Source organism: Blastomyces gilchristii (assembly GCF_000003855.2).
Source record: "Blastomyces gilchristii SLH14081 genomic scaffold supercont1.12, whole genome shotgun sequence".
NCBI lineage: Eukaryota > Fungi > Ascomycota > Eurotiomycetes > Onygenales > Ajellomycetaceae > Blastomyces > Blastomyces gilchristii.
The window spans coordinates 1,922,861-1,937,565 of NW_003101671.1; the positions used below are offsets into that span (position 1 = coordinate 1,922,861).

General features: G+C 47.1%; 5 protein-coding genes and 1 non-coding gene across 7 annotated transcripts; 2 read left to right on the forward strand and 4 right to left on the reverse strand.

The window, feature by feature from the left end:
• The first annotated feature begins 224 nt into the window (after window positions 1–224).
• BDBG_06004 (uncharacterized protein) lies at window positions 225–4,747 on the forward strand. The gene is made up of 3 exons (XM_002623784.2): window positions 225–1,858; window positions 1,967–3,470; window positions 3,564–4,747. The coding sequence occupies exons 1-3, from the start codon at window positions 902–904 to the stop codon at window positions 4,088–4,090; spliced, it is 2,988 nt and encodes a 995-aa protein (XP_002623830.1). The 5' UTR covers window positions 225–901; the 3' UTR covers window positions 4,091–4,747.
• Window positions 4,748–5,005: 258 nt separating this feature from the next.
• Window positions 5,006–5,097, reverse strand: BDBG_17347. The gene has a single exon. It is a non-coding gene; the product is annotated as a tRNA-Leu (tRNA).
• Window positions 5,098–5,180: 83 nt separating this feature from the next.
• On the reverse strand, window positions 5,181–9,412 carry BDBG_06005 (uncharacterized protein). The gene is made up of 8 exons (XM_002623785.2): window positions 8,524–9,412; window positions 8,216–8,436; window positions 7,899–8,120; window positions 7,709–7,820; window positions 7,274–7,647; window positions 6,800–7,195; window positions 6,525–6,714; window positions 5,181–6,402 (listed from the first exon to the last, which is right to left on the reverse strand). Exons 1-8 carry the CDS (start codon window positions 9,032–9,034, stop codon window positions 6,287–6,289), a joined length of 2,142 nt encoding a protein of 713 aa, XP_002623831.1. The 5' UTR covers window positions 9,035–9,412; the 3' UTR covers window positions 5,181–6,286.
• Window positions 9,413–9,455: 43 nt separating this feature from the next.
• On the reverse strand, window positions 9,456–12,103 carry BDBG_06006 (DNA polymerase IV). Its single transcript, XM_031722411.1, has 4 exons — window positions 11,533–12,103; window positions 11,270–11,442; window positions 10,846–11,217; window positions 9,456–10,782 (listed from the first exon to the last, which is right to left on the reverse strand). The coding sequence occupies exons 1-4, from the start codon at window positions 11,957–11,959 to the stop codon at window positions 9,595–9,597; spliced, it is 2,160 nt and encodes a 719-aa protein (XP_031579292.1). The 5' UTR covers window positions 11,960–12,103; the 3' UTR covers window positions 9,456–9,594.
• On the forward strand, window positions 11,763–13,603 carry BDBG_06007 (F1F0 ATP synthase assembly protein Atp10). Its single transcript, XM_002623787.2, has 2 exons — window positions 11,763–12,640; window positions 12,743–13,603. Exons 1-2 carry the CDS (start codon window positions 12,249–12,251, stop codon window positions 13,392–13,394), a joined length of 1,044 nt encoding a protein of 347 aa, XP_002623833.1. The 5' UTR covers window positions 11,763–12,248; the 3' UTR covers window positions 13,395–13,603.
• On the reverse strand, window positions 13,027–14,696 carry BDBG_06008. Of its 2 annotated transcripts, none has more exons than XM_031722412.1 (3): window positions 14,478–14,696; window positions 14,283–14,392; window positions 13,027–14,190 (listed from the first exon to the last, which is right to left on the reverse strand). In XM_031722412.1, the coding sequence occupies exons 2-3, from the start codon at window positions 14,340–14,342 to the stop codon at window positions 13,681–13,683; spliced, it is 570 nt and encodes a 189-aa protein (XP_031579293.1). In that variant the 5' UTR covers window positions 14,343–14,392; window positions 14,478–14,696; the 3' UTR covers window positions 13,027–13,680. The 2 variants fall into 2 exon arrangements, with proteins under 2 accessions (XP_031579293.1, XP_002623834.1); XM_002623788.2 differs by having other exon boundaries at window positions 14,283–14,396.
• Between the last annotated feature and the right edge of the window lie 9 nt (window positions 14,697–14,705).

Genomic DNA, 14,705 nt, shown 5'->3' on the forward strand with positions numbered 1-14,705 from the left:
AAATGCTCCGGTGTGATAGCTCCGAACCGGGGCTCTCTATCATATAGAGTGCTGGGCTGACGAAAGAGAATGATTTCTGACAATAAAACCGTAGAGCTAGGTAGTGTTGCATTGGTATTGGCCAGTTCATTGGGCGGATAATTGGTTGGATGGATGTTTTTGGCGTCAGGGGCCATTGTCGCAATAAACACATTCCAAAGTGTAAATCTAGATAGAAACAGAACAGGGACAACATCTAGGACCCAGGATCTCATACCTGGGACACTTCCACACTCGCATTCATAAATATATCAGTATTCTGCACGTATCTCTATCTCTTCATGTCATAATTCTGCTGCTGATCTTCGACGAGGCTCAACTCTAAATCACCCCAATCCATTTTTGGCCAAACCCATACAAATATCCACATCCGATGTTTTGACCTCAGTCTCAGGCCATCAACATCATCTCTTTTCTTTCATACTCTAGTCTTTGGTCTCTAGTCCTGGGCTCGTCTCCGCTACTATGCCAATACATTGTTCTGTGTTCTTTGACGCCAATTGAGTTACTCTGACATCCTGCTCCTGGCCGTCTCCCCACTAACCTACAGCGCTTAATTTCCCTATCCCAGTCCAAACGAACAACTCCCCGTTTCTTGTGCGCATGATTCTGATGCATTCCACGACGTACTGGAGTAACTAGAGGCCCCTATAGTGACACACAGCAGCAGCAGCAGCAGCAGCAGCGGCAGCAGGTGGGGGCAGGGAAAACAAAGTGCTGGGCCTGCAGCACCCAGGATTGACATTCTGCAAGACAGGACCGAACAAAGGAAATAATACACCCTCGACCGGGTTGCTGCAGGTCCCCCAATCCTTGCGCCCCTTATCCCACGCCGTCAAATTAGTTAATAATCACGTCTAACATGTCTCGTTCCACATTTGCTACGTTTACCTCCTTTGAGAGCCAACGGAGTTCTCCTCCAAACGTTGGTGCTCAGAGTAACCAGCAGGCGCAGGAGCAGCAGCAAAAACACCGTCCTAGCCACCTTATATCACCCACCGTTTATAGTAATAATAATTCTAATACCTCCGCTTCCTTCCCCTCTCCCACCCTGACGAACCCTGATATGATCCTCCCCTACGACATCGAGCGGGAAAGCTCTACCCCGTCGCCCCCTTTTCGGCCACTGCAGCTCCCGTCGCCTGACCACTCCGGGTACCGTCACGCTTCTTTGCAGGAAAATGGAATGCATGTTTCTTCTGCAGGGATTGGTGTAGCGCTTTCTGCCGCGAACGGCGCACCCAACAATTATCAACAGCGGAACCCTCCTCCGCGAAATAATTGGGTGTTTGCCGGACATGAGGTTCGCCCGCCGTTGTCGGATATTGGAGAGGAGGATTCTCCCACGCGCTCCAGATGGGATGAAGACGACGAAAATATGGACGTAAACAATATGTCTTTGGGTAGTCCGCCGGTTTTGGAGCCTCGATGGCGCAACGACGACGACAACAAGGTGCGCGGGAATGCCGTTGATGGTTATGCCGATGGCTATGATGATGACTGTAGTGCGTCCAGTTCAACAATTAGTGCGCCAAGTGAGATTCTAGACAAATGGGAAGAGTTTCGCACAGATAATGGGAATGGGAATACTCCCAGCGGGACACACCCAGAAAACGTGACCCATGAACCCAACCAGCGTTGCAACCAAGAGAGCGACAGCTTTTCACAGGATATTGCGGGGGTCGAGTCAGTAAGGGCTATCAGGGAAGAGGGGGAAATAGATGGAGGATTGGATGAGGAAATTGATGATGAAATACCGTCTGCTATGTTGAGCAAGGAAGCGGAAAGGATCCTTGAAAATGCGAAGAAGAGATTGACGGTTTGTCTCTCCCTTGCCCTCCCTTAGAAGGGTTCCTTTTTGGATTCGATTGATATTGGAAAAGAAGAAAGAGAAGAAAAATACTGACAGGTTACGGATTTTATCCAGCACATGGAGGGTAATCTTAGTCGGGCCCGTAGTTCTTTCCGAATGAGTCCATCGCCTTCTCTCCTGATGGGCACATTACCCCTCCACCATCGTCAGTCTACAGGTAACATGGGCAGAGCACATTCGATCACGGAGAGACGGGCTCAGACAAGCCTTGCTGGAGCACTGATGCGCCAAAGGATTTCTCAAGATTTGAATGCAAGCAGCTCACATTCGAGGGGTTTGAGCGATGTATCAGCCCAATCAGCACAAAATAATTTGGCTTATAGAGATAATATGCGGCTTCCATTCCGCTCTTTCAGCGCACTTGGGTCAACTAATGCATCAGGTTTTGGAGCAAGTGACATCTCTCATAGCCATGATCGCTTCGAGCCTAGAGCTACGTACAAATCGCCAGTGTCTACATTCAACTATATACCTGAAAATCCATCCGAGTGTATTGGTAACAAGGTTTCACAATCTGATTCTCCACATTCGAAACCGGACTTACTTTCTGCACAAGAGGATAATAGTTCTGAAAATAACCCCCCTGGCAGTGTGAACGGCGTCCCGAAAATTTCATCGGTGGAGGAATTTAATGCGACGTATCCAGCCAGTATTCCCTCCCGTTCCCAGTCGCAACTCCAAGTTCGTGGCCTTCAAGACCAGATGCAGGATCTTAAAAGCAAGATCTCGACCCTCAAGGTGCAGGCACAGGAAGATAACCTACGACGACGAAGTCTTCAAAGCCTTCGCACTCCAAGCCCGTTCACAGCAGCGGAGCAGTGGTACACATCTGCCGGCGAATATGTCGGGGCGCGGGGTAAAGGTGCGGATGCATTCCGGAACGAGCAAAATAACGAGAGAAACGTAGGCGGAACTGTAGACCAACCACACCAGACTCTTGTCACCGCTGATCCGCCTCCTGCTCCAGAGGTGGTAGAAGAACAGAAACAACAGGCCACCTCGGACAGGGATCGTCCAGACGACCAGAAATCGGTAGTAGCCAGCCTTTACGAGGACGCAGACGAGGAGTTTGACCATGGTGATTCAGATGATATTGACCGAGCTGCTCTCGCCGAGATCCTAAATGAACCTCTCGACAGCCCCGTATCGTCTGATGAGGGCATATATGAAGACTTTCCGCCTATGCATACGGTTACCGAAACTACACGGCATGAGGATCGTGAGGACGCGTTTGACTATGAGCATTTCTTCTTACACAGTGCACTGGGGAATTACTCTAGAGAAAAGGCCTACCAACGGCGTCAAAGCTATAGCTCTACTGGATCCGTGGAGACCACAAGACCAGGGAGCCAGGCAACAGTTTACTTGGACACATCGCCACGAGGAAGGCAGGGTCATGCGCGAAACAACAGCGCTGATACAATATCCACGATAGCTTCCTTTGAGACGGCGACTGAGGGTGCGGATTATGATGATTACGATGTGGATAGCGGCGATGAAATCGAAAAGGCACTGTATGGGACCATGAATGGCAATGGAACAAAGTATTCTCATAGCGGTATGTACCTCTCCATCCACCCCTTCTATATTCTATAACTCAGACCAATTTTCACCAATTTTCATAATACAATTACTGACAAAGGTTTGAAAGACCTTCGATTCCGCCAACATTACCAAGACCCCCAACCCGCCAGCCGACACCAGACTCGCCAAACCATTATCTCCACCAACATCTCCGTCTCCCCAACCCCTCTCTCGACAGCATCCACGCCCCGCGCATCAGGCAAAAAAGCCAGCTACAATAACACAAAAGGCAACAACTATCGCCGCAGCCACAGCCGCAAGCATTCCAACGACGCTTCTACTTCACTCCACGAAGCAGTTGCACACTTGCGCTCACCAACCGTCATGATATCCTCCCTAATATCTTCCACCGCGACTCAGTTGTATAAGTCTGAGTCGCAAGACAAGCCACTAATAGTCGACGCGCAGCTGAGCGCGGACGACACCAAGCTGATGGAAGGCCTTCTTCAGAGCTTGGGGAAAGTGGCGTTACAGCTGCAGTTGTCGACTAATAACGGTGATAAACGGTCCAGCGCGGATGAGAGGTCTTCCATTCTGTTCCGGCGGAGGTTGGATGCAGCGAGGAGAGTGTTGGAGGGACAGTTGGATGTTTAATTGATCATATGTCAATAGTTTGATTCTTTTTCTTTTTTCTCTTTTTTTTTTCTCCCTTTTCAATTTACCCCTCTCTTTTCTACTTGTTTAACTGCTTTTCCTCGTTATTCTGGATATCCCCTTTTGTCTTTGTAATCAAATGTCTACTTTTCTCCCTTTCAGTTCCACCATTTCATTTTCATCTCATTTTCATTTCATTTTCATTTTTCGTCGTGTTTTCCGTCTCCTGAGATACCTCTTAATATTCCTGCTATTTTATAGTTAATTTTTCCCCCGTTTTTCCCTGTGTCAATGCTTTCCAATATTTCTGTTGTTCCCTACTCTCGCTGGGTTTTCTAACATCGAATCCCCTACTCCCCTACGTTCACTTGCTTGTTTCGTTCTCCTTCTGACAATTCACCCTCTAAAAACCAACCCCTCATGAATCCCACGATACCCACGCCCGCCTGTCCCTTATCAACCTCTCAGATCCTCCAAGCCTCACTATTCCCTTCCTCTCCGGTCATTCTTTCCCTTTTATTTTTTATTGTGCCTCTATTACACCATTCTCTCATCCCGCCATGTGTTGTTATACTCGTAGATTCGGGTGGTAGACACGTTTTGTTGACATATTTGTTATAGAACATATAAAGCCATATAGACTTCTTGTTATTTCCATTTCTTTTTATCCATTTTTCTCATGTTGATTTACTATGCATACGTATCTTACTTAACACTTACCGATTCCAGTGTGTGTAAGTATTTGAGAAAATACATGTAGATAGGAGACCAACCAAAATAGATGGAGGAGAGCGCTCCTTTGCAAAGCACCCTGGGCTTCATAAGAGAATTATTGAAAAAGTGGGGGAAAATATGAAATTAAAAAAAAAAAAGGCAAAAAGGGAAATAAGAAAGGGGAAAGAAAAAATATGCATATGACCAGGCCGCGATTCGAACGCGGGAATCTCTCGAAATCAGGGATTTAAGCGAACCTAAACCTGACGCCATAACCACTCGGCCACCTGGCCTATGTTGGTGATGGGGCTTTCGCGGGCTTGGCACTGTTGAATCGCCAGAATTCTCATTGAGATTGACCCATTTAATACGGATGAAAAAATATAAAAAGTTAATGTGTACACCCATGACATGTGGGTTGTATATAGATTACAGTTACAGAGATATTTTCTTGGTTATAGGATAACTAACAGGCTACGTTGTTATTTTGTCCTAGGGGAGAATGGTGAGGGAAGGAGCGTATGCAAGGAAGAAAAAAAAAAAAAAAAAGGACGACGACTCAACTTTATATATCACACGCCTAGCAAGGGGCCCTGTACCAATAAGCTCGGAAGTGTCCAATAGGAAGCAAGAAAAACGGAGAAAGAACATATCTCATCTCAATCATTTCCATATTCAAGCCAGCAATTCCAATGAAAGGGGGACAAATTATATAAAGGAAGAAAACAAGATACAGGATCCCTCCGTTCCATTAAACCGTAACCAACACATGCACATTTGCCCATAGCAAAAAAAAGGAGGTGGCCGCCCTAATCAAAATTTTGCCCTTGATTTTGTGTAAAGAGGGAGGGGAAAAGATTAAAAAGATAAAAGATAATAACGCGCTGAACATTTCAGCAAAGCAGCGCGCTTGACTGCAAAGACAAAGAAGAGAAAGGCAAGAGAAATATTGATTATCCAACGCCCAGAAAAATAAAAGAGAGATTCGATGGGTAAGTAAAATATGAACACGCACCAACGGGCTAGAACGTATATATGTAAAACACAGACCAAAACGCCAGATATGTACCATAAAGCTGTGGACCCTTTCCCCCCAAGGAAAAAGGACGTATGTCCCCTCCCATCCCATATATATCCCAAATTTTCCGTTTCCCACCATTTTACCGTTTCCGCCATTTTCCAGGACCCTTTCCCATGTATATAAATCGCATCAAACAATCAATAGCGTGGATATAGAAGCAGAGCGAAGGAAATGGATCGGGAAAAAAAGATGGTGAAATAAGAGAGAAAATATATAGAGGGTGAACAAAGAGCACGAAAAGGGAAGAAAGCGGTATTATAAAATATAGCATACCGCTCGTAAACACATGAAGCTCATAGGCAGTGTACAAAATCCCCGTTTAAATAATATTAAAATAAACACAGGGAATTGGATGCAAAAAGAGGGGGAAAAGGGGAGGAGAATAAAACGGAAGGAAAGTATTATCCTGTAGTATTTTCGGCAGCCGGCCGGAATAGATGTGTACAATAGAGCAAATCGAGAGAGCGTGGGTTTGAGGCATCGAATGCTGCCATTTGACGTTCTTGGAAGTATTGAGCTGCATAAAGAAACATAATTGTTAGTAACCAAGGGAGGAGCAAAAGTGTGCTCAACGCGATATTTAACAGAGGATTTTTTAAGCGTAAGGGCCATGGATGGGTTTTCTTGGGGTTTACCTACGTGAAATACCGATGGCGTTAAACCACCTTGTGACGTCCGGGTCACGGCTGTAACTGGCCATTAGGTTACCGGTTTCAGGATCCACGGTGCAGTCTGGGGCTAGGGAGCGCATGCGGAGATGGGTGGTGACAATATCAGCGAATCGATTGTTTTGGTCTGCGTACATGGCGGGGCCGTTTTCGAGGGGCCACTGGATTGAAATTGAGTTAATATTACCGCAGATTTTGTGTTAAAGTAAAATTCCGATTAAAATAAACAATGAACAATAAAAATACCTGTGGCCTGTCCTGCTCACTGTTCTCCCATTTCATGAACAGCCACGACATACGCTCAACACAGTTCATCAATACGACAGCACCTAAGAACGTGCGGAAGTGGCCACTACGCTGTTTTTGAAGTAACCGCTGCTCGATTTTGGTGAGAACGGTCTTGCTAATTCGTCCTGCAAATCTCTCCGTAGCGGCACGGAGTTGGGCACAGATGAGAGCGTATGAATGTGGAGAATTTGTTTCATCGATGGGAGTGCAGAGTTCTGTGGAAGTTGAAGATAAAGGCTGGGTGGAGGATGGCGGGAGAGTTGGGTTAAGGAATATCTTCCATTTTAGTTGGTCCGCGTCCACCAGGATTCGAGTTGCGATCCAGAGGTCTAACACGCCAGCTAGTAATTGGTCCTGTTATCGAATTGAGTTAGTTAAAATATGCATAAACGACTTTACACACAAAACTTGAGAAGTGACAGCTTTGCTTACAGCTGTGTTCTGGTAAAGCTCCCAAGCCAGAGTCACTGATTCTCTGACGAAAGTCGACGGCTCGGATTCGAAATACTGGGTAGCCATTGTCTTGACGTAAGTTTCTACCTTGGTGAATAGCTCATCAATATCGCCTTCTAATATTCGTATGTCTTGCTGCGCTTGAACCTTCGGTTCTTCATCGGAAGCCGGTGTGGGAAGCTCAGGATCCACATTTGGTAACGTCTCCGTCTGATGGTGTAAAGCACTGAAGGTGATGAACTTCGGGGGTTGGCAGTCGAAGTGAAATATCTCAATTCTTCCGATCCCAAGGTCAAACGGTAGCTGGTTTTTGGCATTGGTTATGTCGTGATAAGCCAATGTCGTATGAAGGCCTGACCATAATATTTGGAGTTAATATTCCCTCTTGGGTTTATCTGATTGGAGAATCTTTACCTGCGGAGTAAGCGGTTAACTGAGTCGGCAACCGATCCCTGATGCAGCATTCCATCCATACACGGGGATTTTGAATTGTACGGCATTGCCTACACGGGTCTTCCGAAGAACACTATATCTGGGTGTTACCAAGCTACGTCTTCCCACAACATATAGCCCAATAAATGAGAGAGGAGGCGTGGATACTCACAGTTTTCTTCAGCATCCGACACCGTAGACAAGCACCCATTTTCCTGACCAATTGAACCTCTTTTCGACGCTCTTCCGAGAATTGCGCTCTAAGTTTATGCTTTGTCGGCTTACTAGCTTCACCAAAATTGTTGATAAACCCGGAGGAGTCCTGTGGGCTGGGGTGTATGGCAATAGGTCGAGGATAGAAGGCGGCGTGATGAGTAGCAGAGTCGAAGTCAACCTAGGTAGGGATGTTAGCTGCTTCCTTTGACAAAGGGGAAGAAGAGTTTTGGGATTTAGATCCAATAAAAGACACATTGGAATAAAGGGCCATACATCATTATCTAGGGATAGGCCTCCATCCTGCGGGACCATCTCATTCGCAGAAGCGGCGATCAAGGAGAGCTGCGAGGACTGCCCGGGATCTGGATTATGTTCAGCGGCAAGGGAGAAGTTGTTATTAAGGAATGCCATGGCGGTCGAAGATTCTGCCGAATGGTGGTCATAGTGGTTAGGCGGCGGAGAAGATGCGGCAAGTGCGGCGCGAAGGTCAGCCTCTAAGATAATCACCAACAATCCGTGTTAGCGACTAAGAGTTCAGAAGTTTGAAAACACATTCCACAACAGAACTCGGGACTATATACCAATATTTCGCTGCTTTCCCGCACTGGACGTTTCCAATGCCGGATCTACCACAATAGTCTTATCTCCTAGGGGATTTTCTCCTCCTACTTCGTTATTGTTATTCGGGTGCTTCCCATCAGAGGCGCCTACCTGCCTCGATGCCTCGGCGAGTACATTCAGCCCATTGAGGCCGCCAATCCCATTGAAAACCGTCTGCCTCGCTGCATATGGCAAACTCCCCGGCTTGCCACGTCCAATACGCACACTCCCATCGACGTGCAATTTCTTTCCGGCGCTCCCTCGTCCACCGCGTTCGGGCGCTGCTCGCCACAGATGTAGCACGCGCTGTTTATCCGCCGCCGAAATTGCCTGACATGTTTTAACCAGATGGCTGAGCAGGCTGTCAGCGCGGCCTTTGGGGAAATTCTGTCCGCAGGACTTGCATGTGTGTTCGTAGCGGTTGCTCGAGTCTGGGAGTTTGGCACCCCGGTTGAAGAATTCGGTGACGATTCCGTTTGGCTTGCGTCCCATTTTTCTTTATATAATCTGTTTCTTTTTTTAATTTTTTTAATTTTTTTTTTTGGGCTCGCCACGCCTGTTTCAACGCGCGATAAATAGGTTTATTTTATCAAGGTCAATTGAGCATCGAAAAGAGAAGAAGAGGGGCGTTCAGACAGGGTTGTTGCTTCACCCAGTGTGTCCTGGCAGATGCAGCAGATGTAATTTGCAGAGCAGAGCTGCAGGAGCAAAAGTGATAGGAAGCGACTGGGAAAGCCAAAAAAAAAAGAGCTGCAGGGTGCTTTTAATTAGGGAAAATTAATCAACAGAAAAGTTTATGAGCAGGTATCTTCACAGCTCTTACTGCAATAGATCCCCGCGCGAACTCGCTGCTATGTAAACTGATATACTTACAAAAGTGATGGCAAAACTTTTTGTGAGAGCGGAATCAGATGTCTTTACGCAGACCGCCTTTGGAGAGCGGAAAAATGTATGTCCGAAATCGTCATGTGACTGAACTCTGTATCAAGAAACTATGGATATCGTTGTCATTATCCTTATCATTATTATCATTAAATATCCTATCCTAATAACTAGCAGATGCGGTGGTTGGGCGGACGCCACGGCACACCAAGTATCTCGAAAATTCTCTTCTCGTCCCGGCTCTCAATAAGACGTCCACTGTTCAGCTTGACCCGGTTCTCCCTTCGTATAATGCCAGTGAACAGCCCCCGCTGGTTCAAACACATACCCTTCTTACTCGCTAACAGCCGCAGACTCCGGTTGAAAATACCATTGCCCGTGAAATAAATTAGCGCGGCCCCAATCTCATCGCCAGGAACATACAGAAAATCTATCCGGCGCCAGACGGGGTTTTTGCTTCCAGGCAATGCACATGCCCCATGCCACTTTGAACTCTCTCCTCGTCTGCCTACTGCAAGACTTGCTTGCAGAAAATTTTGCTGGAACAAGGCCGGGATAACTATGTCTGTCATCAACGCGCAGATCTCCGCTTGTGTGGCACCGTCTTTGGTAATGATGAGGTCTATATCTCCGCTGCTCGCTGCGCCACGACGATAAGACCCTCCTATTATGACTTGAACGGCTGGGTCTACTGTAAAGAGTAGCTTCTTCACAATTGCTCCATGTGCTTCCACCTCCGCGCGTGGAATTCGTTGGCAAAAGTCATCGTAATGTTCAATGCCAATTTTCTGGTTCTTTGTCAGAGAGGCCTTGGCCTTCAGGTCGTCCAATGACTGGTAGCCCTGCTGAATCCACTTGGAAGCCTGGGCAAACCCGACTCCGTAAATATTGAGAAATTGTGAAAGAAGTACATCATGCGGCTCTGCATTGGCTTCTTCGAGTCGTCTGAGTCTGTTTGTCCAAACGATCTCTTCAATTTTAGCGGCAAGTCGCTCGCCGATGCCAGGGATTGTAACCGCTTGTTCTCTCGTGACTATCCTCTCTTTCTGCTTCCTCAGAGCGCTGATAGCCTTTCGATACGCGAGTGTGCGCCATTGATCTGAAATGCGGTCGTAGTACTCTGACATTTTCTGCAAAATCTCTATCGTACGAGCGTTGGGATTATCCCGATCCGTGTGTCCATCATGCTTGTGCATGCAGCTAAAGGTCTGTTGCCATTGTGGATTTCCGGTGGACCTCTTCTTCTTCTTCTTCTTCTTTGCCTCATTTAGTTTCTCAGCTTCCGAATCGGAGTTTGAATCTACTTCGTCTATGGTTGAAGCTGTGTCTACGTCCTCCTCTTCTGACTGATCTAAAGGCTGTTGTCATCCAGCGCATATCCCCAAGATAGATAATAGAAAAATAACACTAGTCTCGCTTACCAGATCCTTCTCTGCACGTGCTTGTTTAATCAGCTCATCTAAAATATCATGTCCCTTCTGGGAACACTGCTCTACTACATCGGCGCAGTCATCTTTACGATGAGTGTCAGAAGGTGGCGGAACTAGGGGGTCTTGAAGCCCTTCGTTGGTCGGTGGTGATGGGGACGGAACGGGGGTCTCTTGGTAAATCCCATTGCGCGAAGATTTTAGCTTTGGTGAATCTCGCACGGCAGGCTCTCCATCTGATTTGGAGGCTTCGTTATTCTTGGCCGGAGCTCCACTAACATGAAAGCGAGCATGAGACGCGTTCATAAGGGACCCAAAGGTGATGCATTCAGTCGGATATGATTCGTTTACCAGAGACACCGATAGCTACGAAGTACAGTTAGAAGAAAGGGTTGGAGATGCATCCAGGTGAACTCACTGGCAAGGCATCGACTCTCAAGTATTTCAATACATCAGTGAAAGAAATCGCCTTATCCACGATCACATGAGTGACAGTGTCGTCCCAGGTAGATGAGCGGGAGGCTCCAAATTCGAGTGCCTTATTGATTCGCATGCGACGTGCGGGAGCGATGTCATCATTAGGGATGAAAACTGAGTGATAAAGGTGTCAGCACCTAATAGCCATTTTTGGGCTATATTTACTTCTGCACAGCCAACGAACAGGGCGAGGACAATACTAACAAAACACCATCTCCTTAAAGATTTGCTGGTGCTCCGGACGCACTCGAACGGTGGACTCGCGTCTTCTCTTGGACGTCGGGATGTTCCCACCAACACCATCCAGTGTTGATCGCCTTTTCGGAAGTGCAGATCTCGCAGATGCGGGCTTGTCAGATCTCATAGTACTAGCAATTTCCTGCGCATCAGGGACCTTTTGACGTTTAAGATTGTGGCAATCTGGGAGGGTGGTGCTCTTCTCTGATCCGGGAGTTCGCGAGAGCGTTCGGTCGGGGGAATTTCTCTTCCTTGCTTGCTTCAGTAACACTGCTAACTCATCGATCTCTTGAGAGTTGTCGCTGTGCCCGCTAAATTTATAGAGATCCTCGCAAAACGTTTCCTTGTCTGCTAAACGCTCCGAGTCGCCACATCCGTTTTTATCCCTCTCCATATTGATCCATCATAGAAAACATCAATGCAGTAGCATAGTAGAGTCATGGATGATGGAATTATTTGTTTCTGCAAAATATATCGCACTTTGTTATCCAATTGATATGGTTTCACAATATGCGATGGGGTTGAAAGGAAACACGTCGCCTGTGTGACGGAACACGAAATAGGCACCAGATCACGTGGAGCTACTTAGTGGTCATTAACGATGGGTTCAAAATTCCAAACGCAGCTCAGTGCTCAGCAGCCAGGTAAATAGCAGAGCCGGCATTTGCCATTGTATCTCAGCCATGTCAAAGCCACGCGCAATTTTACTCTCACTTCATTCATCATTATTTCCTCCCACAAGCTGCCTATCGTGCCAATTCCGAGAGTTACAACCACAGCTCCGCAGGCGAGATGCATCAACGTTCAGTTCACCCACTCCCGCAAAGCCTGCGGGGACCGCGCAGATCAAGACTCCTCCTCCTCGCAACAACAATAACAGCAACAATGCGACTGACCCACTAGCAGAAGCAAAGGGTCCAAAGGGGGAATTTACTCCCAAACCGCTCAGTCGCCCTCTAGGACTCCCTTATCCCCCGCAAGCTGGGCAGAATTCCGGTATAGATAACAGAACTCTCCGACAACGTCGAGACGATTTTGTGGACTATGAGAAACATATCATCCGACGACAAGAATTGTAAAGACCCCTTGCGAACGTTGTAATGCGACGAATACAGACATAGCAGAATGGAACAACGTTGTAATCACGAATATCACTAATCATTTCACAACCATGTAGGGCTCGACAAGCCGCCAAACCATACTTCCGCGAATGGACAAATATGCGTTATCACAAGGGTAAAACCTTCATATCCAACACCCGCCTCTTCAAAGCCGACAAGGCCCTCTACTTCCCCAACATATATGGCCGCACTCTCTCCCCCACCACGCCCATGCAAGACACAACCCCAATCCTCCGCGGCAAGGTATCCGTCGTGAGTATATTCTCCAGCCTCTGGGCCGAGCGTCAGGTCGCATCCTTCGTAAGCCCGCTGAAAAACCCGACGCTGCACCAGATCCTAAAAGATTCTCCCAAGGCGGCGCAGCGGGTCGAGATCAACTTTGAAGACAATGTGCTGAAAGTTTGGTTGATACGTATGTTTATGTGGCGGATGAGGAGGAAGATGCCTCAGGAGCAGCATGATCGGTATTTCCTTGTGCGGCAAAAGGCGTTGACGGATAGCTTGAGAGAACAGATTGGGATGATGAACAGTAAGGTTGGGTATGTATATTTGCTGGACCAGGAGTGTAGGATTCGGTGGGCTGGGAGCAGTATTGCGGAAGATGGGGAGTTAGAGTCTTTGAATAACGGGCTGCGGAAGTTGGTGGACGAGAGGAAGGTATGGAAAGGTCTCAATGCACTCTCGCGGAAAGCGGATGGAAGTGCCTGAGTGAATATCAAATATCAAAGCAGCGTATACCCCCTTTCGTTCGGAAATGAGCCTATTGTATACAACGTGAATAACAATCCCCACACCTTGACATATATGACCTTGATACACGATTAATATGTAAATATAGATAAATAGATGAACATACAATTGAGAAGCCATATAAAATAAATACATGCCTGCTGATATTAGTGTCCCACATAAAAAAGTAGAAGAAAAATAACTCCATATCTTCCCAGCCCAGTGCAGGATATAACTCAAGGAAAAGAATAAACAGCCACGTTCATCACCGAAAGAAAAACACCGCCAAGAAACAAATCCCAATAAACACACCGAGGATAATCCCATCCCTCCTCCTCTTCGCTCCAATCTTATGTATAAGCGAATTCATCCCAGGAACCTGACTCGCCGCGCCAACAATCCGCCGGTTAATCCTCGCCAGCGACTCGCGCTGCAGCCCAAAATTCTCATTAACCGCATACGCCTGGCTAAGCACGCTATCCATCATATTATGGCTGCTTTCGAGATGGCCCCGTTCCTCCAGCATGTACTCTGCCTCTGCATTGTTGTTATTCTGGTTCGAGGAGCGATAGGCGTTGATATCTGAGCGGACGTTGGAAAGCAGATTGGCGCGGTCGCGGGTTTCGGCGATGGCGGAGTTGAGGCGCTTGAGTTCATGACGGTGGTCGCGGAGGATCTCGCGGTGGCGGGAGAGGTTGTTTTGTTTTAGAGCTGAGGAAGTGAGGGTGGATTCGGAGTCGAGGAGGCGAGCTAGCTGAGCTATAAGAGCATCTCTCTGGGGATTATATTTCGGACGATTAGGTTTTGTTTTTGAAGCAAGGAGGGGTTAGAAGAACTGCAAAAATATGGTTTCTTTCTCGTGCATACCCGTTCTAGAATATCGTGAATTTGGGATTCGGCTTTTATTTCGTCTTCTGACGGGGTCATAGGTAGCTGCGAGAGGGATGCATATTGCGCATATGTGTGGAATAAGGTCTCTGTCTGCGACAAGGCGGTGTAAGTATATACTGACCAGCAGTAAGGCCTTGGGCAATAAAGGAGATTTAGAAATATGATCATTACCTGCGTCTCAAGAGAACGAGCCTGCTGTCGCAACTGCGCCCATCCTGTCCCCGTTGGAGTTGCCATATTGGTCTTGGTTTAGAGCTGTAAATAAATGAAATAGATGCGCCAGGGGGTATCAAGAAATAATCAACAATCGTTCAAAGTCCACTCCCTCAAATAATCGCCAAAACCATAACTGTCAGATCCTCCGTTATTCTCTCGAAATACAGCTGATCCAGGTGTAGT

Coding starts and splice junctions, on each gene's coding strand:
- BDBG_06004 (XM_002623784.2), top strand. CDS start 902: ATGTCTCGTTCCACATTTGCTACGTTTACCTCCTTTGAGAGCCAACGG. Junction 1,859..1,966: donor ATGCGAAGAAGAGATTGACG/GTTTGTCTCTCC, acceptor GATTTTATCCAG/CACATGGAGGGTAATCTTAG. Junction 3,471..3,563: donor AACAAAGTATTCTCATAGCG/GTATGTACCTCT, acceptor AAGGTTTGAAAG/ACCTTCGATTCCGCCAACAT.
- BDBG_06005 (XM_002623785.2), bottom strand. CDS start 9,034: ATGGGACGCAAGCCAAACGGAATCGTCACCGAATTCTTCAACCGGGGT. Junction 7,648..7,708: donor GTTAACCGCTTACTCCGCAG/GTAAAGATTCTC, acceptor TATTATGGTCAG/GCCTTCATACGACATTGGCT. Junction 7,196..7,273: donor AGCTTTACCAGAACACAGCT/GTAAGCAAAGCT, acceptor ATTCGATAACAG/GACCAATTACTAGCTGGCGT.
- BDBG_06006 (XM_031722411.1), bottom strand. CDS start 11,959: ATGGAGAGGGATAAAAACGGATGTGGCGACTCGGAGCGTTTAGCAGAC. Junction 11,443..11,532: donor CTTTAAGGAGATGGTGTTTT/GTTAGTATTGTC, acceptor TTTATCACTCAG/TTTTCATCCCTAATGATGAC. Junction 10,783..10,845: donor CACGTGCAGAGAAGGATCTG/GTAAGCGAGACT, acceptor GGATGACAACAG/CCTTTAGATCAGTCAGAAGA.
- BDBG_06007 (XM_002623787.2), top strand. CDS start 12,249: ATGTCAAAGCCACGCGCAATTTTACTCTCACTTCATTCATCATTATTT. Junction 12,641..12,742: donor ATCATCCGACGACAAGAATT/GTAAAGACCCCT, acceptor ACAACCATGTAG/GGCTCGACAAGCCGCCAAAC.
- BDBG_06008 (XM_002623788.2), bottom strand. CDS start 14,543: ATGGCAACTCCAACGGGGACAGGATGGGCGCAGTTGCGACAGCAGGCT. Junction 14,397..14,477: donor CTCGTTCTCTTGAGACGCAG/GTAATGATCATA, acceptor GCCTTGTCGCAG/ACAGAGACCTTATTCCACAC. Junction 14,191..14,282: donor TTCACGATATTCTAGAACGG/GTATGCACGAGA, acceptor TATAATCCCCAG/AGAGATGCTCTTATAGCTCA.